This window comes from Phoenix dactylifera, chromosome 14, assembly GCF_009389715.1.
Source record: "Phoenix dactylifera cultivar Barhee BC4 chromosome 14, palm_55x_up_171113_PBpolish2nd_filt_p, whole genome shotgun sequence".
Classification (NCBI taxonomy): Eukaryota; Viridiplantae; Streptophyta; class Magnoliopsida; order Arecales; family Arecaceae; genus Phoenix; species Phoenix dactylifera.
In genome coordinates this window covers 8,274,455-8,300,797 of record NC_052405.1, presented here as the reverse complement: position 1 = coordinate 8,300,797, position 26,343 = coordinate 8,274,455, and the positions used below count along the sequence as shown (strand labels likewise).

Here is a 26,343-nt window from a genome sequence, read left to right as displayed (position 1 = left end):
GATGAACAGGTGCTTCTCTCTCTCTTCTTCTTCTTTTTTTTTTTTTCTCTTTTTTTTTTTTCTTCTCTTTTTTTTTTTTTAACTCGGATCCGTTAGGATCCGGATTATCGGGTTTGACCCGACCCTATACCCGTTACGGGTTTGTCACGTGAAATCACGTGCGTTTTTTTTTTTTTTTTTTTTTTTTTTGTTTTGGGGCTACCGGATTCGGCTTAACGGGTTTAGGCCTTACCCGTTAAACCTTTCTTCAACCTCCCGATGGGTTCGGGAGGATACGCCGATCTCGGCGGCGGCGATCGCGAGGCGGGGCGGCAATCACGGGCGGCGGCCGGTCACGAGCTCCGGCTGGTGGCGGCTGCGGACTTTTGGCGACAGACGGCGGCCACGGGCGGCGTCAACAGGCACGGGAACCCGGGCGGCGACGTTTCCGTGGGGATATGGCTCCTCCGACGGCGGGCTCGGACCTTCACTGGGCAGCGGCGGCGGCGAGAACGTCCGAAGGTGGCTCGGCTCTGCTGGCGGCGACTGGTGGCGGCGGTGGGCGCGGGTGAGGTGGTGGAGGCGGTGGCGACGACTGCTGGCGGGAGGATCCGGCGCAGGGCTTCTGTGTGGGAACCGTGAAAGAAGAAAGGGAAAAACAGAAGGTTTTTTTTTTTTTTTTTTTTTTTGCTCTGGTGAAAACACAGACCGAGAGAGAGGAAGGTTTGGATGCGGGTGGCTGTCGATCTGGGTCTTCACAGACTCGGCAATGACCCCTTTTTTTTTTTTTTTTTTTGAACAGACTGACAGAGGGAAAGAGGCCTGTTCTTGTTGTTGATGGTAACCGAGGGAAAGAAAAAAAAACTGTTGATGGATCGCGGCTTTGGCAATAGAAGCAAAACCGACAGCTCTGATACCAAGTTGATGTAGCACCAGTGCGGGGGAAGAGGAGAAGAAGGAAGAACAAGAGAAGGAGAAGGAAGAATAGGTTGTAGAGACGCAGGAAGAATAGAGAAGGAGAGGAGAAGAAGAGAAGAAAGAACGTAGGGAAAAGAAATTCTTAATCATTCATTAAACCCTAATCATGAAAATAGTTCCCTATATATAGGGCCCAAATACACAACTTGCATAAACCCCCCTTACACAGAAATAAATCCTAATGAACCCACAAATAACACAAATAAGCCCTAAAATGCAAATAAGCCCAGAAATAAAATAAACCACAAATAAATCCTAGAATGCAAATAAGCCCAAAAATAAAATAATAAAATAAATATGCAAATAAACGAGTCTGGCTCAATCCGGGGGCTCAGGATCATCTGGATGAAGGGCTCTGATGTCCCCATCAAACTTTCACCTATATGTATCCCATCTTGTAAATGGTTTGGCCCCTACATGAAAAATCAAGAAGATGGATGGTTGGACATTTACTCTCATGATGCTGGTGCAATGGAAAACACTCAAACAAGATTGAAATAAATGTAGAAAGGTCTTAGGTATATGTACTAGGTTGCCGCCAACTTTGCTGGTATAGCTGTTGTTTGGACATTACTGTACTGACCCTAGCAATTTTTAATCCCTTCAGATATCGTGCTGAGGCTCCAAAGCTTCCACTTCCCAAGACACGTGTTTCCCAAGTTGCTTTTGACAACTAGATTTCAAGATGAATGGTTTCTGACCCTTATCAAGTAGCCTAGTTTTTAGATGTCAATTTGCTGGAGGTTCTCCACCTATTAAGTTATAGTATAAGCCATTCTTATAGCATCTTTCCTCAAGTCATTATGAATTTTTGTTTACCTTCCAAGACAGGTTTTTGTAAGGGTGTGCAATTAGAAGCCTTGCCTATAGAAAATCATTGATAAACTCATGCCATAGTATTAATTAATTTTTCACTATCTCCAAATTTATTAGGCTCTTCATTGGGTATGTTTGATGTAATCACATGGCACTGCTTAACTAGTAAGTATCATTATATCCCATTTTGTGGACACAGATGATATCTTTATAGTAGGGCTTATTAACACTGACAAATTTTCTATTATTAACCTTTTAAAATTGATCTTACTCTTTATAACATGCTTTAAACTGTCATTTCTCATTTTAAGGACTTCACTAAAATATTAGTATTTTCTGATCCAAGTAGACAAATTATAAAAATGTTTTGGTCGGATAATTCTTCCTGAACATTTTTAGGCTCTTGATAATGTGTGTGTATGACTGAAATGAAGGATATCTGATTGATAGCCAACATTTTCTATGACTCAAAAAAGTAGAAGTAATACTTGAGGAGTTGCTCTCCTTGCTTAACATATAGGAAAATCATCAAAGCACTTTGCCATTATTGTCTTTTACACGTACCGCATCAGTAGGTGGCATGAGAAAATATCGAAGAAAGATGAAATGGATTTCTGACAAAGGTCATGTTATCCAACTTGTCCAACATCCTTGATATATGAAATTCATCAAAGACCCCTGCTCCTTGCCAATGAATCTCAAAAATTCTTATCTGCATAACCCAAAAAAACATGTACATGTCATCTGTTAACTGCATTCCTATTTGAGAATTATAGGATACTAAAATTTCTGCATATATGGAAATGACACCCAATGAGATTTCCTGTATTTTGACTGAACTGTTTTTATGAAAATGTAGATAGCTTTCTTTATATGCATCTGCTGTTTATATCAGGACTCTGGCTTTCCCTGCTTTAAAGGTGGTCCTCGTACCATACAGAACTTGAGGAAACGATTCCATTTGAGCCTTACAGAAGAGGTTTGTTTACCTAATTTTTCATATTTATCTTTTCATATCAATATACAGAAAACTTCTTTCTTTTGTTCGTTCTTTTTCTTTTGAGAAAAGGGAGGGAAACCTGATCCAGCTTCATTAAGATAATGAAAGATACGTTACAACAAATATCCAGAAAATACCTCACTGCAATATCTGGTGATTTCATGCAGCAATGTGTCTCGTTGGTGCTCTCCTTGATAAGTAGCAGCTTAGATGCATGGAGAACACGGCAGTATGATTACTACCAGCGAGTACTGAATGGGATTTTGTGAGGGGCTCTCATACTTGCAGGTTCTTCTGGCGATTTGCTTTTCTCCTTCATAAAAAGCAAATCTAGGGAAGCGTGTTAGGCCAAAGGAAGTGCGGTTTTGATAAAGGGGTTTTGTGACACTGACCAAGCGGCTTAATGTTAGTGCTCGGCACCTCTGACACTTTGGTCTCACATGGTGACTTCCTTGAAAGTTGCACTGCAAGAATTTTGAAGATCAAATTGTTTAATCTTTGGCAGATTCTAGCAGGAAGCAGGATGACATTGTTTCCATGATCTGGAACTGAGAGCTGCGTTCCCACATTGTTGTAGATATACAGGTTAGCAAATATGAGAAAATCAAAAGAAAAGAGATTTAGTTGTCAGTGACTGTATAAAAGAGGTTAATTTGATGTAGACCGGCCAAAAGAGGGCCTCGAAGAGAGGATGTGTCTGAGGAACCCAGTTGATTCTTGGCTGAAATGTAGAAGTTTTCCCTGACCTTAGCCGTGATTTGTGAACAAAACGGTTTTGAGGTTGTGAGGTACTTAAACATTTGTACATTCAATTCTTGGCTGACATGTAATTAAGCGCTTGGAGTTTTGGAAAAACAAGCTGCAACTACTTCCAGTCTGCGCTCATTGACATCTTTGCTTTATTGTCATGATTCCTTGGAACATTTCCTTAGTGGGTTCCCTTTATGATGGTTCCATTCTGAATTGGGGATTTTTTCCCCTTTTGTTGTGTGGGTTGAAGCGTCAGAATGTTGGGCAAGATTATCTCTACTCGTTAATCTTTCTCCTTGATAATGCTTATTCCAATCATCTGCCTCGTTATGATATTGTTGCATTAAAATACAGTTGTATTTAAGCATTTTTAGTGCATCCATTTGGTTGTGCCATTCATTTGTCAGCCTTTTCAGAGATTTCCAATTTCTTGCAACGTCATTTGGAAGATGGCCATTGACCATACTTCATATTTTCTTTTCCTGGTTTACTGGGGGATCTGCTTCTAGAGTATATTGATAGTCGCATCAGTTATTTAGCATTCTTCTATGAGGTGAGGACAGGCCAGAGTGTAATTATTGGATCTGTTGATTTGTACATTCTGAATTAGACACCAAGCAAATGCTAATGTGAGGCCTGGATCAAACTGAGATCTCCTGTATCAACATCATGGACTTCATACGCAGTTGGTCGGTTGGTAAAAATCATAACTTTTTTTTCTGACATATTTTCTCATTTATTAAATGAAAAGGAAATCCTTGCCCAAATAAGTAAATGAATGGTGCTTATGGTTGATGTACTCTTTTGCAGCGCTGCTTAATTGTGCCGTTACTCCTCCGTGTTTTGGCAGGTTGCACGACGGGAGCTCTCCTAAAGTTCTGGTTGTGCCTGCTCCACGAGCTACTTGATCCTAGAATTTTGTTGAGAATGTTATATCAAATATATTTAAAGCGAAACACGAGGAACATGATTTGCTCAACTTTTCGGCTGGTAATGAAATTATTCAGCTGGAAAAATGAGGGAACCGTGTCGCAAACATTCGTTTAATGTGCAACGCGAGTTGTACGCGAGATTGTGAGGATCTTCTTAATAGGGCTTGTTTCATTGTCAGGATTTTCGCTTTCGGCAGTGCTTTTCAGGATTTTCGCTTTCGGGAATGCTTTTTAATAGCATTGACCATTCTCCCTTTGTTTGTAACATTTACCTAGTAGAATTAACAACTTTGCGTTCACTCTACTCGGCCTCACAACAGATGTTGTTTCCTTCTTTTTCGTACCTTCTTGGAGTTATGGCTTTCAAGTTTTTGTGGAACATGATTTAGTTCTGAGGAAACAAAAAAAAGAAAAAGAAAAAAAAGAGGAAGGGGCTGACGTCTCTGTGCTGTCATGAATGTAGCTGCACATAACCTTGCCTAGATAACAATGGGTTGTTGCATATTTACTTTCCAAATATCACTATTTACATTTATTCCTCAGATCATTCTGTTTTAGCATAAATATCTCTTTTATTGATGATGCTAATAAATGATGGTTTTGAGTATCATTTTGATACTAGTACCTTTTTTAATTAATATCCATGAAAAAATTGAACATTCAATTTTTATGAGTATGATATATATTTTTATGTAATTTTTTACTGGTATTAATGCAGAAGGACAGTAAAATCGTTTTATACTTAAAATGATTGTTTATTAAATTGTCAGTCAAAAAAATATTGGAAAATATTCATGTAAAAATAAAAAAAATTTGAGAGGTATTGTTAAATAGTATTATTTAAAAATTAAATATGCAATGAGTTATATTTGCCATGATATATATAATAAAACTTCGACGACTTATTTCTCCTGGCCTTGTCAAGAGCATTAAGAATCCTTAAAAGTCTAATTGATGGGTACATTTTAGACAAGGCCTCCAAACCAGAGTAACGGCGATCGGAGCCAATGGCCGGAGTATGAACCTAAAGCCTTGGGAATGAAAACAAACGGTTCGCCGTAAGAACTTTCCTGCACCGCTCATTATTGTGTTGTGGTAGGGGATGCAAGATTCCAGTGTGTCTTACCAGCCTACGGTAGCGAGGCTCTACAATATATATATATATATATATATATATATATATATATATATATATATATATATATATATATATATATATATATTTACCCTAGATGGTACTGTTATCTCTTGGGATTTGCCCTGCTTTTGTTTTGTTGATGAATGAGGTAAATTTGTCATTGGATGCTGTGATTGACCAGCCTATTTCATCCATTCCATGAGAAAGAGATACATCCAAAAAGGCAGGACATATAATATTGTTGTTTTGGATTGAGAACACACCATGCGAGGGAGATATTCTTGTTTCTCGACTATCCTTCCCTTATTCTTGGAATCACCCGATCACTGTAAAAAAAATAAAAAAACAATTAATTTTTTTTGGCATTGTTGTCGGCTTTTTAAAAAATAAAAATAAAAATAATATATTTTTTAAAAAATTCTAATAACAGAAAATATGTTTGATTTTTTTTCTTTTCTAACAACAAGAGTTGATGGCATGGTCGGCAATGATGGAGAGGGAGAGATGATGGGGTTGGCGACGTGGCCCAAAGAATGAGGAAGAGCTCAATACCAGATGAAGAAGCACTCAAAGAAGCAATAAGAAGTGAAGCAGTAGAGATGGGGCTGATAATGCAGTCAGAGAAACTGATATAGTTAGACGGGCTGATAATTTTTAGTTAAATAAAAATAAAATTTTTTCACTTATAGTTTTCAGAAATAATAAAAATTATTTTATATATATATATATATACACACACATATGATAACCAATTATTTTCTGCACCGGATTTTATATTTTTATTTTTTAAAAAATTAAAAAATGCCAAACAGTTGCGGATCCGTACGAGTTCAACACCTGCACTTTTATATTATTTTTCTCATTCCTTCCAAAGCCCCTCTTTCAATTAAACTAATTGATTTGACTAGAATCTTCTCTTCCTTAGAAGGAAGCAGACTTAAGAATGGCGACGTGACTAAAATCTTCAAGGATCTTAGTTGATCACAACCTTTGGATTCGAAACGAGGGAAGAGCTGGAAGGGAGCGAAGGGAAATATGAGAGGTAGAGAAAAACTCAAGGTCCTCCGGGACCACGGGATATGCAAACAAAGGACGTGAGTGGGGAGAAAGACACCACATCTATCGTTCACCTGATTGGATCCACCATATCCACATGCTGCTGTTCCGAAAATACTTTTTTTTTTCAAAAAGATTGGATTCGAATCTCCCTACGGTTTGTACCTTTTGATTTTTAAATAACTACCGTCTTTGGTTGCAACTTCCCAAGATAGCCTTGAGTGTGATTAATTTGAAAATAGTAATCTTTAGGTTATTTTGTACCAAGACACTGAGTGCTTGAATATATGGGTGACATAAAAATAGTTGGTGTCCATGAAACGATTGGGTTTTAGATCCATTCCTCAAATCTTGAACCATAGGTTCATTGCATATTGGACAGTATTGCAATTCGGTGGTGATATCGTTCAGCATCAATAAATATTTTCGTTCTTTATTAATTTTTTCTCTATTTATTTAGGAACATTTTGTACTTAAATTTTCTCATGATTTTTGTAAAGATTACTTCCTCTTAAGCTCCAGTTTTGTTCCATCCACATCTACTTTATGGATGGATGCAAAATTCATATAAAAAAATAATTTACAATAATCTCTTAGCAAGGACGATGCCACATTTGAAAGAAAGAAGTTGATAACTAAAACAAAAGTAGAGTGAATTATAATCAAGGGACATTTTTGGTCTACTATGTAGTGAAAATTATTATTTGAAGGGATAATATAACAAGCTTTAGGATAAGTGGTTGGAATGAGATATGAAGGAAGATACGTATTAGTCCCTTGAGATATGGCTTTTGAATAGGCTTTCATAAATATTAACAAAGTCCATTATTCAACTTTATGATTTTTTTTAACAACTAAATAAATTAATAAAATAAATTTGTTTTTCAAGCAATTGAGAAAATTACTTTTTGATATTACAAAAATATTTTTGAGATTGAACAAAAGTCAAAAAGCATTTTTTGTATTTCTTTTTGTCAAGATAGAACCAATAGAGGGATTGGATACTTTATTTGGTTAAAAAGAAATAAGGTATGGAATAAATAACTTTCTTTTAAATAATAAACAACCAAATAAAGCAATAAAACTAATTATTATCTTATCATAAATTTCAGAGACTATTTGGTATTGAATTTGGTTGCAACAAAAGAAAGTTATTAATGCATAGAAAACCTACCCCACGTTCCTGAAATGGTAGCTTTTTATTGTCTAAATAGCACCAATGGTAAACTTAAAAAAAAAATCTACATATAATAATAATTATAATCATTTTAGTCAAAATAGCACCAATGGTAAACTTAAAAAAAAAAAAAATCTACATATAATAATAATTAAATTTGTAAGAAAGAATTAAAGAAAAGGAAAAATTGTACAGGGTCCCACCACCTTCTACAAAAACGAACCCCGGCCCGGCCCCCCGACCCAGCAAGAGACCAGCGGCGAAGAAGAAGAGAGCACGAAGCCGAGAGATCGAGCGCTCGATCCAATCGTAGGGCTTCCGATTTGAGACACCACGGCTAGCCTTGCAGCCGACCGGCGGGCAACCGACCGCCACCTCAACCCCCACGGCCGCCACCAACAAGTGGAGCGCCGCCGGGCTACCGACGAGGCCCTCCGCCTCCCCCTAGACAAGCAGCGCAGCCCCGCCCCACACGGCGGCCGCGGCGCCCTCCCCTCCGCCGGCGGCCACCCCTCCGACCTCCTCTTCCTTGCCGGCGGCGGCCCTCTATCTGCCCTCCTCTTTCCCCGCTCTTAATTGACCTGTTCCTCCCTCATCTACGTATCGATAGAGTTGTATAGAGATGCTGACCATCAAGAGGGTCCCCACCGTATTTTCCAACTACCAGGAGGACGCCGCCGAGCCCCGCGGCTGCGGCCGGAACTGCCTCGGCAAGTGCTGCTTGCCCGGTAAAGACACCTAACCCATCATCTTGATCTAATCAACGAAGTCCCTTCATCAAAATCCCTTTTTTACTGAATTTTTGAGTTTTTTTTTTGGGTAGCAGTCTCAAAACTTCCCCTTTATGCCTTCAAAAGCGACTCGAAGCCGCCGGTTTCTCCCTCTGGCGCCACCGAGGATCCACCGGCCGACTTTTTCCTCAACGCCCTTTTGCTTGGACAGGTATTCGTCATATATGAACCCTCAAAATTTGATCTTTTTGTTGTCTTCGATTTTTCTTATGTGTTTTAGTGATGTGCTTGTTATTGGTTTGTTGATTTTCGGGTGGGGGGTTTGTAGTGGGAAGATCGGATGAGCCGGGGGTTGTTCCGGTATGATGTGACGGCCTGCGAAACCAAGGTGATCCCTGGGGAGCAAGGGTTCATTGCCCAGCTGAACGAGGGCCGCCACCTCAAGAAACGGCCCGCCGAGTTCCGGGTCGACCGCGTCCTCCAGCCATTTGATCCTGCCAAGTTTAACTTCACCAAGGTTGGCCAGGAGGAGGTGCTGTTCCGCTTCGAGGCCGGGGGAGCCGACAAGAGTCGCTTCTTTGAGAGTGCCTCTGTTGATGAAGCCAACCCTCCTAGCGTCGTCGCAATCAATGTAAGAGGCCATTTTTTGGTGTATTCATCTTAGTTTGGCTTTTCGTATCCGGCTATATGATATTACTGTTGATATTTCTAATGGTTGCAGGTAAGTCCTATTGAGTATGGTCATGTGCTGCTGATCCCGCGTGTGCTCGACTGCTTGCCTCAGAGGATCGACACCGAGAGCTTCTTGCTTGCCCTCCATATGGCAGCAGAAGCAGGGAACCCTTACTTCAGGCTGGGATACAATAGTTTGGGTGCCTTTGCCACTATTAATCACCTGCATTTCCAGGTCACTACTTCTTCCTGCCTTACTTGTTCTTTCCCATGGGGTGACTGCTTATGATCGCTATTTTATTTGCATGGAGTATGAATTATTGATTACATTGATAATGGAATGCTTTCAATTGTATGGCGACAGGCTTATTGCTTGTCGGTGCCGTTCCCGGTGGAGAAGGCTACAACAAAAAAGATACCAATAGCTAAGGGCCTGGCTGATGGTGGTGTGAAAATCTCACTATTGATGAATTATCCTGTGAGAGGCCTGGTTTATGAGGGTGGGAACACCTTGAAGGACCTAGCTGATGTGGTAGCCAACTCCTGCATTTGCCTTCAAGAAAGTAACATACCATTTAATGTGCTTATTTCTGACTCAGGCAGAAGAATCTTTCTTTTTCCACAGGTAAATGTCGTCTTGCTATTCATATTCACCTCTATGATGGTTTGACTGTTCTTCCATGCTGTCCATGTTTCTGAAATTTCATGCTCAGTTTTGGTTCGATAGGCATAACCAACAAACAAGAGTATGCCAGTTTTAATTTGTGAAAGTAGGTATATCAACTTAAAATGATTTGATGACTTGTGTATAGAATAAAGGGAAAGGTGTTCAGTCATAGATGCCTCATGCGGGCAGCTCTGAGACCTCGTACAGTCATAATCATTCTTGTGCAATTTATTAGTTTTGGCATAGGACTTCATGAATGTATACTGGACACTATTGTATAATGTACTAACAAAAGAAGATAGGATGATGAGGTCGTATACATAGGCGTCGAAGCTCTTGTTGATGTGACATCACAACAAAGAAAAATTCAGTATTGCAGAAAATGCATCGCAGTGTCTATTTTTTTGTTGCTTGCTATTTGTATTCTTTAGTAAATTCTATTATTTTTTTCTAGTTTCATTTATGCTGGTGTCTATGCACTTGATACTTATGTGTGGAATACTCCTTGATGGAATGTGGGTGGGAACAAGCGGTGTGAACTAATTCATATCCTGAACTAGTAGCGGTGTTTGAACTTTGAACTGTTGGTTCTCTTAACTATACTAGGCATAGTAGTCATAAATTGATGGGCTAATTTTTTTTAAGGATGGCTAGGAATTGTTTATCAAACATTTATTGCCATTACCTGTATGTGGAAGAGGGTGATCTCTCGGTATTCTAATTTTTTTTTCTAAATATGATCATAACTTACGAAGGTGGCCTAAATCCATAATTGTATCATGAATTTTCCATGGTGTAGTAGAAACAAGCCTTGCTGATTTTCTTTCCTGTGCCCAAATTGCTCAGTGCTATGCTGAAAAACAGGCTCTTGGTGAAGTGAGCCAGGAGCTCTTGGATACTCAAGTGAACCCTGCTGTATGGGAGATCAGCGGGCACATGGTGCTGAAGCAAAAGAAAGATTATGAAGAGGCATCAGAGGACTATGCTTGGAGGCTGCTGGCTGAGGTCTCCCTCTCTGAAGAAAGGTTTCAAGAAGTCAAAGCTTGTATCTTTGAAGCCACAGGTTTGGTGGAGGCCGAAGTGGAAGATACAGATGCGAACGAGAATAAAGGAACTTATCAGTCTACCACAGCTTCCAATACTCATTTCCCAGAAGGCTGTCTGGTTCTACAGTGAATGATGAGCCTTCATCTGCTACTGCTGTTTGCTTTCGCTTGCTTGCTTCTGTACCAAATAAGGGCCGTTATGGTGCTGTTTTGTGCAGGAACGTTGCCTGAGGACTTGTTTTTCTTCAGTGTGTGCTCTTTGTTGTTGGCTTATGTTCCAATTTTCAGACTGCCAAGCAGATGCTGAATCTATTGTTTGTTTTCAACCCATATCTAGTTCTATCATGTTCTCGTTCTCATTGATGTTTCTAATGAAGTCTATGGGCCTAAAATGAGTACCAAGACAACTAGTGAGAGCATGTAAAAATGAGTACCGAGATGTTTGACACAATTTGAAAAGCTAGTGATTACGGCCAACCACTTTTGATCGATAGAATCGTGGTTCTTTTCCAACCTGTGCGTAAAGTCTGCGCGTAATGAAGATAGGAGAAGTGAGGGAGTTCTATTTTGTCCATTTTCAATTCAGTATGGTTCTGTCCCTTCTGTAATGTCAGATGAATAAATATACTAATTCTGCTTCTGTCGTGCTTCTTTTACTGGTTCTGAATGACATCTATTTAAAACCTTGGAGTTGAGGGAGCAGCAGAAGTATGGGTTTAAAAAGATCATCTTCCGAAGAACCAAATGATTGTAATCATGAAAAAAATCTCCGAGCTATAGAAACTGAGGAAGTGACTTTCCTACCTACAATGTGCTCGAGCTTCACAAGTGCTGAAGTATGTAAATAACTAGGTTGCTTCAGAAGAGACTGGGTGCTGTGAAATGCCCAACTGTTGTTCAAGATGTTTCATCATGACATTATTTATGACAAATTTTAACTATCATTAATTGAACTCAATTTAACTGCCATTCAGATTCCTAGTTCCAGCAGTTCACTGGCAGCCTGAACTCTGTCAACTCAAACCACTGCCTCCAATAGGTCATCCTTTACCACATTTTTGGCTTGTTTCCAGCAAACTCTTATGAACATTATTCCGTGAAGTTAATTGAAATTGATTGGCATTATAGGGAAGTTTCCCTGGTGAATGGGGCACCAATATTGAAGTCACAGCGGAAAGGTGGTGGTGGCTGTAAGAGCTGGAGTCTGCAGGATAAGGTGAAATGCCATGAGAAAAGCAGCAGCCCAGTTGAAGGAGGTGAAGAAGAATGGGTAGGACAGTGAACTTGATGGACCACCACCAACTGAAACACCTCATCTTTGTTATGAGGGGTAAAATGGTTTATGCTACTGGTTAAATGCAGCCAGAAATGGTTAAGGCCTGGGTTGTGCATATTAATAATTTTTTTTATTATCCCCATTCCAAAGCCTGGCCCAAACCAATATGAAGTTAAGCCCATATTCTCGGCCCATTAGCAGCCCATCGATTACACACACAGCATATCTGTATATCCATAACGGATTGTGGGATATGCATGCACAAGGTATCCATATATCCATTAGGGCCAATATACAGTTTGTGCATGTGCATGCATGTGCGTGCATGTGCGCATGCATGCATGCATGTGTGCGTATGTGCGTGTGTGCTTTCAAGAACTCAAGTTTGCTTAAAGATTATTTATAATAGCCTAGGCTTCTTGAAGAAAATTCCAACTACAAGCAGTATCACAAAATTGTCACCAAAATCTTTCTTCAGCTGAACTATGCCATGATTTTATAGTTTTACAAGCTTAACTTGCAGAAGGGTTTAGAATGAGTTATATCCACATATGTACAAAATTGGACATACCATACTGACCATCTGACTGCATATCATATTGTTCATGGGCAGCGCCTATCGTAGCCCTCTGTTACCCTGGATTTATCTTTTGGTGATGTTCGATGGACTTGTATTTAATTAGGTAACACCAGATGCAGAGATATGTGCGCATCTTAGACATCCTTAAAACTCTTAAGATGAATAGCCTCCTCTAGAACTTTTCCTATGAATACTATAACTTTGATTATATGAAGTCCAGTTTATTAGAGAGTAGATTAAGTCTAGTTTCAAGGAGTTCAGTTTTTGACTTCCTGAGAAGCAATTTATCTGGAGCCTCATATCAGGCTTCCGGTTCTTTCTTCTTTCTAAATTATGCAAGTCTTGTGGTCGTCCCGAGATGAAGAGAACAACAACAAATAACATAGAAGAGACTGGAATAAGAATGAGAAGAATAGAATAGAGAATAAGAATAACAGGAAGGGATAAAGAAGGTAATAGAAAGGGTGTGGAATTTGAAAGATTTCTTGGTTTTATTTGACTATCATGTTGGTGTGTTTTATTGTAGCTCTTAACTGGATAAGTGACGACTCAGCTCTCTCCATTCTGGCTTATTTGCCATATTATCAGAACAATATCCAGCACCAACGTTATGAATGGCTGGACCTCATAGATTCCACATGAAGTGCTCCAACTTTTGAAGTCCCCAAGAATTTTAAGGAGCAGAGACGGAACAGGGGATGATTAACTGACCTGCCAATCCCTCATCATTACTAAGCTTCATCCCCAGGTTTTGTAAAGACTCTTGTCCTGCCGACCCGTCCTCCATGGTTGGGAGCCTGCATGGTCTAATATTCTGGGGCCGAGTCTGCATGGTCTGATTTCATCGCAGGCTCTTTTCTCTCCTACGTTCTTACGTTGAAACTCTAGCAGCAGCATCAAAGGCGCACACATACGCTTCAATTCCCATTTGTTCTAATCTTGATATATTAGTGTTGTTGTTCTAAGTAGAGGTTATTATATTAATTAAGAAGTCAGATCCAGGCTTCCACATGTCGATGAGGGCCAGAGCTGGCAAATCAAGTCAGAAATTCATTAACAAATTCAACCTATTTATTAAATAAATCAAAATTTTATATCTGAATTCAATCTACTTATCAGATAATCTAACCGAACCTACGTAACTTATTTATTAAACAAAACGAGTGAAATAAATTTTTAACAAATTAAATATATTTAAACAGATTAAGCATATCAGATTAAACGGATTAGAAATAAAATAAGCAGCTTTTAAACAAGTTTAACAAATTTTAAATAGATCAAATGTGTCCGGTTATGACCAACGGATCAAAGGTTTGAATCTAAACCTAACCTATTTAATAAACAGAGGTCATAGGTTCTAAACCCAACTATTTAATAAACATATCTAGATAAATTGACCTATTTATGATCCAAATTCATTTATATCAAAACCAAACCTATTTAAAACGGATCAAAAAAAATTCAATGAAAAAAAAAACTGCATACAAAATAAACAACATAGGCATTCGATTAGCACACAACATCCACCTATTGTAACCCTATAAAGCATTCAATTAGCATGTATGTACACATAACAATTAAAACTAAATAAGAACAAATTATAGTCTAAGCAACTGTAATAACTGAGAACCTCATTTAAAAAATAATTAAAAATATTATTTAATTTTTTAATTCTATATAATAATCAAGATCTACCGGATGATTAAATTAAGCATACGCTCATACGCATCCTCATATATTTCTTCCAATTAACCTCTAACTTGTTGCGATATTCCCTAATTAAGATAAACCATTAATCAGTTCTTTTTAATACTATTTTTAATAATCCAAAATTTCTCAAAAGTATTTTAATTCATCCATCCTATATAAATATCGGAGACGCATAAGCACAGGAGCCAAGCTAGGAAGGGCACCACATAAGCTATTCCACCACTCAACATGCCAACTTTATACAAATATCTGGATGTTCAAGCCGGGCTAAAAAAGAGGTCAAGGAAAATCTGGACCAGTTTCTCATGTACAAGGACTAGCTAAAAAGGAGCAGACAAACCCTCTCTCTCTAAAAAAGGGAGGTTTATATGCTCCATTTCAACACAATCCAACATCTCAGCATCGTCATCCAAATCCAAGTTGTTCCTTGTGCTGAGCACTGGCTTCAGACCCTGAAAAACCAACACAAGATCATCAGTAGTTATTATTAAACAACCTTCTTGAATGCTTTAACCAGGCAAACCTTTTCTAAAATTTTAACCAAAGATGACACATATATGTGATTCACACACCTCTGTAAAGATTTGAATAGCCTCTTCCATGGTTTTGGTGCTTAGCACATACAATGCTGCCTCCTGAAATAACAAAAGAAAGGAATAAAAACATTAGAGTTGATTTCAGTTTGTATCTAACTCCATCATAAGGCATGTAACTAACAAATAAAAGCGTGCCTTCCCAAGGAGAGACCATATAGAACTCATTAGTAGGAACCATGAGGGAAAGGGAAAATAATAAGATTCAAAGATTGGTTGCGACAACACCTTCCTCTCTTTTTTCTTTTTTCGCCCCAGTTCTTTTTAAGTAAGAAATATTCATTAACATATACTTTTGAGAAAAGAGTAGAGCGTGAAGCCCAAATCAAGTACAAAATAGAGTGAAAGATTGCATGGAAAACTGTAAAAAAAAAAAAGAGGATACAGAGGAGATGTAGCAGAAGAGATTATTCATTATTAAGAAAAAAAAAACAAAATAAGAAAGATAAAAGGAAAACCATATATAAGGATATAAGGAAAGTAAATCATGTATTTAATAAAATGTTTAGTCGATAATAGCCTATTTGGTTGCAAAAATAAGAAAGAAATGGCTACCCTTGCATATTTGAGCTGATCAAACGTGAGAGTCCGAGGCTCATCCTCTATTGAAGATTTCCTCTCTATCTTCAGACGTGGAGATGTGTTCATGTTGTTTCCTTCTCTTTTTTTTCTTTATCTTTGTAGCAAGAAGAGAAGAAGAAGAAGAGGAAAGAAAGAGAGAAAGAATGGAGGAAGAGAGGAGAATATGGAGAAGGATAGCAAATTAAGAGACTACTTCACATTAACGTACAAACGGTCATGTTAGCAATTCAGCCAGCACGAGGAGATCCATATATAAAGGAGCTAGCTGTCCACCTTACGGACGCGTGTCGGTCCAACTTACGGACGCGTGGACCATACACGTGTAGAGAAGATTGTGGTGCTTCCGCATACGTGGCAGTGGCGGGGAAAGGAGTCTTGCGGTGGGCGAGAAATGGACGACTGTGATTTGTAGACTTGTAGTGAGGCAAAGATACGATCTAAAACTCGTGGTCGAGCCGGGCCTCCTAAGTTTCACCCCGCCACCTTATGTTTAATTATATATTGTATTTATCCACCACCGGCCTCCACTTGGCTTTCTTCTATCAAATAACAAACAGGATTCGATTTGGATTCTTTCAACGCAAAAAACAGGACAGTTTACTGATTAGGATACCAAACAAATGGTAGGGGACTGAGCTGGACCATCCGATATTCATAAAATTTATGAATCGATGTCATATGGACCACCAATCAATATCTGGTGGGTGCATTTAAATATTCTAATCAAACCATGACGTGTTGGCTTGAGATACCAACAGCAGAATCACAGGAAGATGGCGGTGGAGAAAACGCCATCCCGCCCAAGCTGGTGGAGACACGTTTGCAATTGTCCATTGACTCCGATTATTAACTCGTGAGGTTCAATGCAGATGCAGATTTAGTCCCATATCAATTATTATATAGAAATAAATAATTTAAAAAATATATTTTTTTAGTTATTTTGGGTGAAGTTGTGAATTGTTACGAATGATAATAAAGTGAACTCGGCTCATAACCTATATGGATCAGGAACACTGTAGCTGGATTCATAAAGATTGACCACGAGATGGTCGGAATGGTTGTGATTAGATTTGAATAGATTCAAACTCTTAGTCTAGCTATTTACTATCTGTATAAAATGCAATGCACTTATGCAGACAAGGTGGTAGTTAAAGACTGGCATCCAATAAAATTACTTGCATAGATTTTTGAGAGCACATATACTGCACCTAACAAAATTTTTATTTATGCTAAATAGAAGATCTGGCCTCAATTGCTAGCTCCAAATTGTCGCCTTCATCATCATCATTCTTCCCAATGGTCACTGCAATGCAATCGAATAAATAGTCTTTGCGAAGGCTAGAAAAGAGATGGCTCGAGGCTTCCATTATCCAAGCCCGGCGGTGGCGAAGGATTCTGAAATTCGCAGGCGTTATATATGTTGGGATATTTATACCGGACGCCATTGCGTGAGAGTCTCCACCTCCATCGGAGTAGAACGTCGCCTCCATTGTTTTTTTTTTTTCTTAATGGAACGGGAGTCGTGTGCCAAGTGCCAACACCAACACTCACAAAGAAAAAAATAGAAAATCTTTCTGAAGAGGAACCGGACAGAGGAAGAGTACTGTTTGAGCTATGGTTATGGAGGATCTTGTGAAGTATTAACCCACTGAACACCCCAGATAACAAAAGAAAACGTTCGGCAAATACTGAGTGATTATTTCTTTATGAACCTAGCTATAGTATTACTCTTCCTCATGAAATGCTACTCGGTTGAAGGCTTTGATTTTCTCCAGAATGGGTAGCTTCCATCTCACCTTGCAAAGTTGGTCCGGAGCCTCCTCTACCTTTCAAGAAGTTCTTTCATGTTCTTTTCCAAGGAGGCATGCAAATAGCTCTTGAATCATTTGGCTTGATATGCAAAACTGTGGTTAGATTAGGTGCAATGATTGATTATATTAGGAGACTTGCAATGATATTGATGTGGTCGTTAAATGGTGCTATCAATTTGCACCTAACTCACTTTCTTTTTATTCTTTGACCTTACTGATGCACTGGCACTCGATTTGGCTTTATAACAAAAATCAAAAATCTGTCAGCTCTGTGGCTTGCATAGAAGGCTTTCTTCTATGTATTTGTGCAAGCTAAGCATCTCTTTTGCAAAGGGAAATGTCATGAAGCACCATTTCCTTACCCACTCAGTTACCCAGGATGCCCCATGAACCATATCAATCCGCTTCTGTCATATCAAATAGGCAAGCAGTGGGTAAGAGAATGGTGTTCCACATCATCCTCCTTTTATAAAGTTAGTTCATGATAGCTAATCATATACAATTATGAGTGGCCTATAATTGGATCCTGATACGGAATCTATATCTAAATTCTTTACCCCGCCCCACCCCAAATTAGAAAGAGTAGAGTGGGTGGGCAACTGTGGCATGTCCAATTAGAAATACATTTCGGCTCCAGCATGATGTAACCCAACAATGGTGGAACTCTTGTAATGGTGGATACAAAGGTCCATGAATGCCACTGATGGCAATAGAATGGATAGTGATTCAAGAGAATCCTTATAAGATTTACACTTCCTTTATAGCTTTCTAACATTTGCTTTCATAAAAATAAAAGAAAACAAAAACATTCTAACAAGTGCGAAGTGAATTTATCTATTTTGGATATTCTTGGTTTTTGCAAATGGCTGTCTATTCTATTTTGGCCACCATCTCAATGCCAGCCTGATCTAACCCAGCAAAGGTGGAACTCTTGTAGTGGTGGATGCAAAGGTCTATGAATGCCACTGATGTTAATAGAATGGATTGTGATTAAAGAGGATCCTTATGAGATTTACACTCCCTTTATAGCTGCTTTCATAAAAGTAGTTTTTTTTTTATCCATATGATCGATCGATAGTAAAATTAGGAAGATATGAAATTAGAAGGAAGGTCAACTATCTATTCCAATATATATTTTATTGTATATTAGAAGTTTTTACCTTCTAATTTTTATGATCATATGCAACTAACATACTATAGTGTGTTTGCTTATTCCTTTATTTTAATATCAGATCTAAACTTTGTTAATGCTTTACGGTACGTGCTAAACTGCTCATCATTGCTAAGTAACTTTATCTCAAAATAAAAAATCATCTCTTAGATTGAAAGGAAGAAACAAGTTAAGTGCATCTTTTATATAAATTATATAGAGAACAAGAGGAAAAAAAAAAAAACTTTGATCTGATAGGACTACGTGTCATTTTTGTTGCGAGCCACATTTGCATGCTCTTTTGCAATCATCGCACTCTAAATAATTTAGTCTCCGGGGTCTTGGACAAGTTAAATAAATAAATAGATGAGCAATAAAGAATTTCTTTCTTTTTTTTTTCAGTTGGTAAGCCCAGAATCCAAACTTCCTACCGCCAAGCCAAGAACTCCTACCCCATTTGAACCCATCCGAATCCCCCGTTCTCCCCTTCGTAGTGCGAGATGCCGAGTTTGTTCCGCTCCCCCACGGCGGACTCCGGCGGCCGGAGATCCGCCTCCCGCCGGAGGAACTACCCGAGTCTGCGCCAGGCCTGGTGTTGCTCCTTGGCCGTCGCGCCCCACAGCCCCGAGATTCTCGTTTCCTCCTCAAACCAATCGAAGCTGCCGCAGAAGACCATCGACCCCCGCCGGATTCTCCCCCCCGGAGGTGTCTCTCCGATCGCCACCGACCCCCCTCTCCCGAAGACCGCCGCCGAAGAGTCGGAGTTGAGGGTGAGGTTGAGGGGGAAGGATGGGAGGTGGCTGGAGTTGGATTTGGACTCGGACGTGTTGTGCGAGAACAGCTCATTCTTTGCACGGATGGTTGCGGAGGCTCGCCGGAAGGTCTCGGATGTTTCGGAGGATTCTCGGAAGATCGAGGTCGAAGAATTGGAAGATTTGGATGCTTTTAAGGAGACAATCGAGCTGATGTTTGAGAAGGACGCAATGAGGTGGCTCATGAATGCGGGTGTCTCTCGAGCGATCGATGTACTGGAGGTGAGGATGGTTCTTTGTTTCGGTAACTAGCTTTTTCTACTCAATTTTATTTATGCTCTCTTAAACACCAATTTGGATGCTGAGATGGATGTGTGGGGAAAAAAATAGAATGGACAATGTGTGGAAGGTCAGTATTTGCACATGAGATTAAGAAATGATTCATATACAAGGAAAATAAGCACTTGATATGAAAAGATTTACCTATAAATTCAGTACAATTTTGTCTGATTGGTAATGGTCATTGAATTTGTATCTTTGCTCCATGTTACCTAGACACATACTGGGGGTGTCGAGAAGTGTCCAGGAGTGTTGGATATGGGATCTTTCAAAAGATTGAACTTGGGGACATGCCCATATTATATAGATGTGTCCTTAAATGTGTATGGCCTCCAGGTTACAATAGAGCAACCATACCATTGCACCAAGGCTCACCCTCGTGTGTATATATCTAAAATTTCATAGAATTCATGAAATCTTTTGCTAATGTTATATATTAGATTTGAAGACTTCTAGGTGCCAAAAGTTGATATGTAACCATGATGACATCGTGGTTCATTGTCTTGAAGTATCCGGGTAACATTTTAATTACTTAATTACCACTTAATCTGAAGAATAAGATTTATCCCTTGCATGTGGGGTTAGCCTTCTGGTTCAAGGTATTATTCATTGGAGTTTGAGACTGTTGCATAACTAGCTCTGCTGTAGATGCCAGCCTTGTATGAATTGGGAAACTGGGAAATCAATTTTGCAATGTTAAGTTTGACAAACATTAAACTGTAGAGCGTGTGGCTTACTAATTGAGTATGTGCTGTCATCTTATAAGGAGGAAATCATTACTCATGTATTTAAATCTTCTCTTGGGAAAGTTTTATGTTTGATTAGGTAGGCTGAAGAGGAATTTGCTTTCCTTCAAAGTAAGATCACCCTTAAGTAGCTTTGGCCTTCTTTATGTACTTTACACCTGTCTTAAATTTTCCCACCTATATGCCTGATGAATCAACAAGAATCCAAACCAATCGCGTATGGAGAAGAGCAATAGGTTAGTACGGCGAAAGTGCATGTAGTTGATGTGGACAGAGTGTCATCGAGATAAGAAAAGATAGGAGAGTGAGAATCAAAGGAAACACGAATATGCCTGTCTTAAATTTTCCCACCTATATGCCTGATGAATTAAGGAGAATCCAAAGCAATTGCTTATGGAGAAGAACAACAGGTTAGCATGGCGAAAGTGCATGCAGTTGATGTGGACAGTGTGAGGCCCAATAGTCCCACATCGGAAAGACTCGTTCCAGAGCCTGGGCATATGAGGCGGGTGTCTCCAAATCCTGCATACGCGTTTTGGGTGGAAAACAAAACCGGGGAGGGGTGAAGGACGCTTGCGTGAAGCCCCAGAACCGGACAATATCTGGCAGGGGAGCCCCGTGTTCCCCCCTCATGTGGTCCCCACATGGGCACTAGGTGCCTCACGTGCCTCGCAGAGGCGGGGGCGTGACATTTGGTATCAGAGCCGAGGACGGCTCTTGTCCGATGGTGGGAAGGGTATGAGGCCCAATAGTCCCACATCGGAAAGACTCGTTCTAGAGCCTGGGCATATGAGGCGGGTGTCTCCTAACCTGCAGATGCGTTTTGGGTGGAAAACAAAACCGGGGAGGGGTGAAGGACGCTTGCGTGAAGCCCTAGAACCGGACAATATCTGGCAGGGGAGCCCCGTGTTCCCCCTCATGTGGCCCCCACGTGGGCACTGGGTGCCTCACGTGCTCCGCGCAGGCGGGGGCGTGACATTTGGTATCAGAGCCGAGGACGGCTCTTGTTCGATGGTGGGAAGAGTGTGAGGCCCAATAGTCCCACATCGGAAAGACTCGTTCCAGAGCCTGGGCATATGAGGCGGGTGTCTCCAAATCCTGCAGACGCGTTTTGGGTGGAAAACAAAACCGGGGAGGGGTGAAGGACGCTTGCGTGAAGCCCCAGAACCGGACAATATCTGGCAGGGGAGCCCCGTGTTCCCCCCTCATGTGGTCCCCACGTGGGCACTAGGTGCCTCACGTGCCTCGCAGAGGCGGGGGCGTGACAGACAGAGTGTCATCGAGATAAGGAAAGATAGGAGACTACGAATCAAAGGAAACACGGATATGACCCATTTATGTATGTATATTTCAAGGTATGGTAGGATTAGGGTGTATGCGGAAAGAGGTTATTAATGAAAGATATCATAAATAATGTGGGTTTGAGCATTAAGTACATTGGAAATGTACTGGGCCTACAGGAGATCATAAGGGTTGCTGGATGTGTTTAAGTGAGGTTTAGTGTAGGAAGAGTGACAAAGTTAAAATTGATTTGTGGTTTAAAGGGAGAAGCATGGGCTCTGTATCATGCTTGTGCAGTACATACCACTTTAGTCGTCCGGTTGGACCAATAAAATCATGATTAATTTGCAAACCTTAGACAATCTGGATATATGAAGATATTGTCACTGTCCTTATCACCAATATGTAATTGGTAAGTGTCGTTTATCTCTCTCTTTTCATCTTCTTTTCTTTAACTAATGCTAGCTCATGCTGAGAGGTAGGAGAATGGGAGGAGAAAAAGGATCTATGCTTTGTGGTGATATCTACTCATTGATGCCTAAATATGCTACTTTGGCATCATCTTGACTATCTGTATGTAGTGATCAAACTTCATACTTTGTCTTTAACATGCATAGCCAGATTGTGATTGGCGGCAAAGCCATCTTAGTATCTGTTGCATTCACTTACAACCCTTCCACGTCTTCATTTCTGAATAGTCCAAGGGAATATATAAAGATTTGTTTATCTTCGATCTATGTTTTCTACTTAGGTTGCTATGTTCAAAAATGATACAGCCTCGATATTATGAATGTGTCTCCCCTTCAGTTGGGTGATTTTGGAGTTTGGACACTACTTGAGCTATTGCACATTTCTCCCTGTTGGTGTTTTCTACCTTTACCGCCTTTCACCCTTACCTTATTGCAGGATCACCTCATATTTTTATCAAGGAGTCAAGCCTTATTTTTTCTTATTCTCATCTGATTTCACCACAAGATAGACAATTTAAGCAATTATTCTATGAATTTTTCATTCTGAAAATCTGTTTTACAAATTTGATGATATGAGAGTTATGGTTTAACCTCAGCAAGTAGAGAGGCCAAACTGGAGACCTTTGCATTTCTATGTATCAAGTGATTGTAGAACAATTAGGAAAACAAAGGGCTGGTAAAGCACCCTTGAATTGATATTCATTTCCACCCTCCTAGTTAGATCTCCTCCCCCTTAAAAAAGTGTTTCCAATCATGAAGGCTGCTTTTAATTTAATTTCATCAATCACCTATTCAAAAGGAAAGAAAAGATCATCCATCTTTCAGGATTACTTGTTTAGCTCCTTTTGCGAACCATATGGTGTCTTTGATTTATAAATCTATCAGGAGATATGACCTAGCCTATCCAATTTTAGAACTGGATCTATCTTTTGTTTCAGAAGCCAGATGAATGATAAACTGATCATAATTTTACATTGTTGCAAATGATGGGCGTGCCCTTAAAACTAGGTTGCACCTTCTAAAGCCTACTTTTCCTTGACTAAATACTTGGACAACAAAAGAACTGTCAGAAATAGCAGACTTAATTGCATTTGAACAAACATTTTTCTATAAATTGGACTAGCAAAAACACTGAATAACGAAAAGGGTGGCCGAGCGCACAACGCTCCTGCTATTGGGGGGTCTAGGGAGGGCCAGATATATGCAGCTTTACTCTTATGTGCAGAAAGGCTATTTCCATATTTCAAACCCATGATCTCCAGGTCAAAATGGAGAAATCTTACTATTGTGCCAAGATTCACCCTCAAATACTAAATAATGAAAGATTCAAAATATATAACATATCTCCAAATAAATAAATAACCGTCAGATCTTGGAAAGTAGATTTATATGCATATTTAAATAATTTTTCTTAGTTATTGCACCACACCATATTGTCCTTTTCTAAAGTCTTTTAGTAGTCAGATTCCTCAATTTTCAATCATAAAGCAAATCTGCCTAGTCCAGCATATCGAGTGCACTCATTTTTCGCTTGATGAAAATAGAAAAGGAATAGGAGGTATTGTCAATTATTAGCTGGAGATTTCATCGCACTTCAGTATTCTTAAATGCTTCGTAATACCTTTAGGTGGCTCATTGGTTACTTTACAGTTTTGTTGTGGTCATACATGTAGAAGATAAAAATGGACAGGACAATGGTTCAGTTGAAACCACAAATGAATTAGCAAAATCAGGTAGTTTTACCATCTTTTTTTAATTTTTTACTTGATTGAACACTTCTGAAGTGGATTTTATATACCTCTCACAATCTTTATGGATGAAAAGGTATCATGAAAATTGTTGGAGTTTTAATTTATAAAAAAATATTTTTTTTAAGAAAATAAAACCAATATTATATCCTATTTGTTAAATGTGCCAAAGACTTTAAAACTTTCTTTATTTTTTAGTCCCACATTGGATATGTGAAAGCAAATCTTCTTGCTTAAAAGGAATTTTTTTTCAGAAAGCCCAAATCGGGCTTTGAGGGAGTGGGTTGGTGACCACACACACACGCGTGCATGCTCGGCTCGGTCGGTCGTGCCATGCACGTGCACATTGCGTGGTGAGGGCTGTCCGCTCTGCTCTTACTCACACTCACTCACTAGTGCTCTATTTTCAAGATTCTTCCACTCTTAGACAGACTTCTTCTCTCTTCAAATTTTTGCTTCTTTTCTGCTTCTGCTTCTTTTTTTCCTTTTTGGGCATCTGAAGGGGTCATTCAAATCAACCCTCCCAGCGATCATGCTCCTTAGAGGAGGATCGGGTTGAGTCTGGTTGTTGTACTTTGGGAATGAGATCGTCATAGACATACATATAGAGGCCACATCACGTTCTTAGGGCAATGTTAATCACATGCCTCGATCTAGGCAAGCTTTAAACCAATTGATTTTCAAGGTTTTGTAGATATAAAGTTTTATTTCAATTTATTATTTCAGAGCATAAATAGTAATTTCTGGGTGTATTCCTCCAAAAAAATAAGTATTTGAACTAATGGTTAGCTGTCTTAGGCTAAAGAACCAGTAATGGAGGTTATAGGAGGTTATAATCAGAATAATGGAGGTTATAACATATAGTGCAAAGCCTCTTTTACATCTGGCTTTTACCATGAATTAATTCTTCATGGTTTTGATTATAATTCTGCTTCATTGCAGTTGATTTTCCAGAGATTGCATACTCCAATTATTTGCTATTTATATTTAAGATCCAGAGTTTGGCTCTCAGGTATCCTCCATGATTATGTTTGACAGAGGAGTTGCGTCATGTGTTAAGTATCTGGAAGCTGTTCCATGGAGTGAGAACGATGAGGAAAAGCTGATGAATTTATTTGCAAGATCTTCTTTTGATGTAGCAATGTCCAGAGACGTGCTAGCCAGGTTATATCCACAAGGTCCAAGCAGCTCCCAAGATCTAGTGGTGCAACTCATACAGTCTGTAACCAAGGGGACTGACAGCAATGCTAGGAAGAGGCTGCAGTCCTTAGTCTATGGTCTCTTGTCCAGGAGCTCATTCTATCATAAAGGCTCTGTTGAAATATACAAGGATAGCTTGTATAGCATTTGCCGTTCTTGTCTGAATTCTTTGGTGGGGCTCTTTCAAGAAGCCTCTGCATCAATTCCTGTTGATCGGACAGAAACAGTCGGAGGAAGAAAGACATTGATAGAACAGATCTCTAAACAAGTTGAAAATATCAATTGGTTGCTAGAGATACTTATAGACAAGCATATCGCAGAAGACTTTGTGGAGTTGTGGGCAGACCAGAAAGAATTAATTAGGTTGCATGAGAAGGCATCACCAATGATAAGGTATGAGCTCAGCCGGATTTCGGCTAGTGTTTTCATAGTCATAGGGAGAGGGAAGCTGCACTGCTGTAGAGACAAGAGGTTCAGTGTCCTCCGGGCATGGTTTAGTCCAATACTGATGGATTTTGGTTGGTTGCAAAGGTGTTCAAAGGGGTTAGACATGAGGGTCTTGGAAGAAGGTCTTGGTCAGGCAATCCTCACCCTCACACTCAACCAGCAGCAGAGTCTATTTTTGGAATGGTTTGGGGTATTTGGTAGGCAAGGCATAGAATGTCCAAATCTAAGCAAGGCCTTTCAGGTATGGTGGCGAAGGTCATTTGTGAGAACAACAGAAGCATGAAGCCGGCTTCAGTGATTCGATCTTCAATTATTATTGTATGTATGCAGTGTGATGCTATGTCAGGGAAGAGAATGGTTGATGTAATAATCCAAATTGCATTCCTTTGATCACAAATGAAGTCTTGTCATTTGCTTTTCACACAGATATCTCTCTGTATCATAGCTCAAGTTATTTATTATTACAAAGCAGAGCCATTTCAGGCATACGTGATCTCACAGGCATCCAGAAATCTACTTCCAATATCTTTCTGAGATTCCCAGCATCTAGATATCTTTGTCTTGTGGGGCGAAAAAGAAAAAAGAGAAGGGGGGAAAAAAGGATTGTTCAAACAAAGATATCTCTAGTCTTCTGAAGTGCAGCAACAAGCAAAATCTTTGACGGAGCCTTATTGTTAAGTTGACGGATGCTCTTTGAAGGGTTAGGAGTTTGACTG

The 26,343-nt window shown here is 39.5% G+C and overlaps 3 protein-coding genes across 5 annotated transcripts in view; all 3 read left to right on the top strand.

Moving 5' to 3' along the window:
* LOC103720513 (phosphatidylinositol 4-kinase beta 1) overlaps positions 1-3,802 on the top strand; it is a 30,923-nt gene extending 27,121 nt beyond the window's left edge. The window contains exons 15-17 of one of the 3 annotated variants that reach the window (XR_003388156.2): positions 2,633-2,752; positions 2,941-3,178; positions 3,279-3,802. Coding sequence is in view for 2 of the 3 variants with exons in the window: in XM_026809772.2 (XP_026665573.2) it covers positions 2,633-2,752; positions 2,941-3,042 (222 nt within the window). In the remaining variant the exon portion in view is untranslated. Of the gene's footprint in view, positions 1-2,632; positions 2,753-2,940 lie in introns of all 3 variants that reach the window. The other 2 variants (XM_026809772.2, XM_008810246.4) reach the window with 2 other exon arrangements.
* Positions 3,803-8,071: 4,269 nt separating this feature from the next.
* Positions 8,072-11,582, top strand: LOC103720528 (GDP-L-galactose phosphorylase 2-like). The gene is made up of 6 exons (XM_039133533.1): positions 8,072-8,554; positions 8,653-8,768; positions 8,886-9,188; positions 9,279-9,464; positions 9,594-9,854; positions 10,743-11,582. The coding sequence occupies exons 1-6, from the start codon at positions 8,449-8,451 to the stop codon at positions 11,070-11,072; spliced, it is 1,302 nt and encodes a 433-aa protein (XP_038989461.1). The 5' UTR covers positions 8,072-8,448; the 3' UTR covers positions 11,073-11,582.
* Positions 11,583-19,030: 7,448 nt separating this feature from the next.
* LOC103720529 (BTB/POZ domain-containing protein At2g13690-like) lies at positions 19,031-26,125 on the top strand. The gene is made up of 2 exons (XM_039133532.1): positions 19,031-19,678; positions 24,993-26,125. Exons 1-2 carry the CDS (start codon positions 19,145-19,147, stop codon positions 25,908-25,910), a joined length of 1,452 nt encoding a protein of 483 aa, XP_038989460.1. The 5' UTR covers positions 19,031-19,144; the 3' UTR covers positions 25,911-26,125.
* Positions 26,126-26,343: the final 218 nt, after the last annotated feature.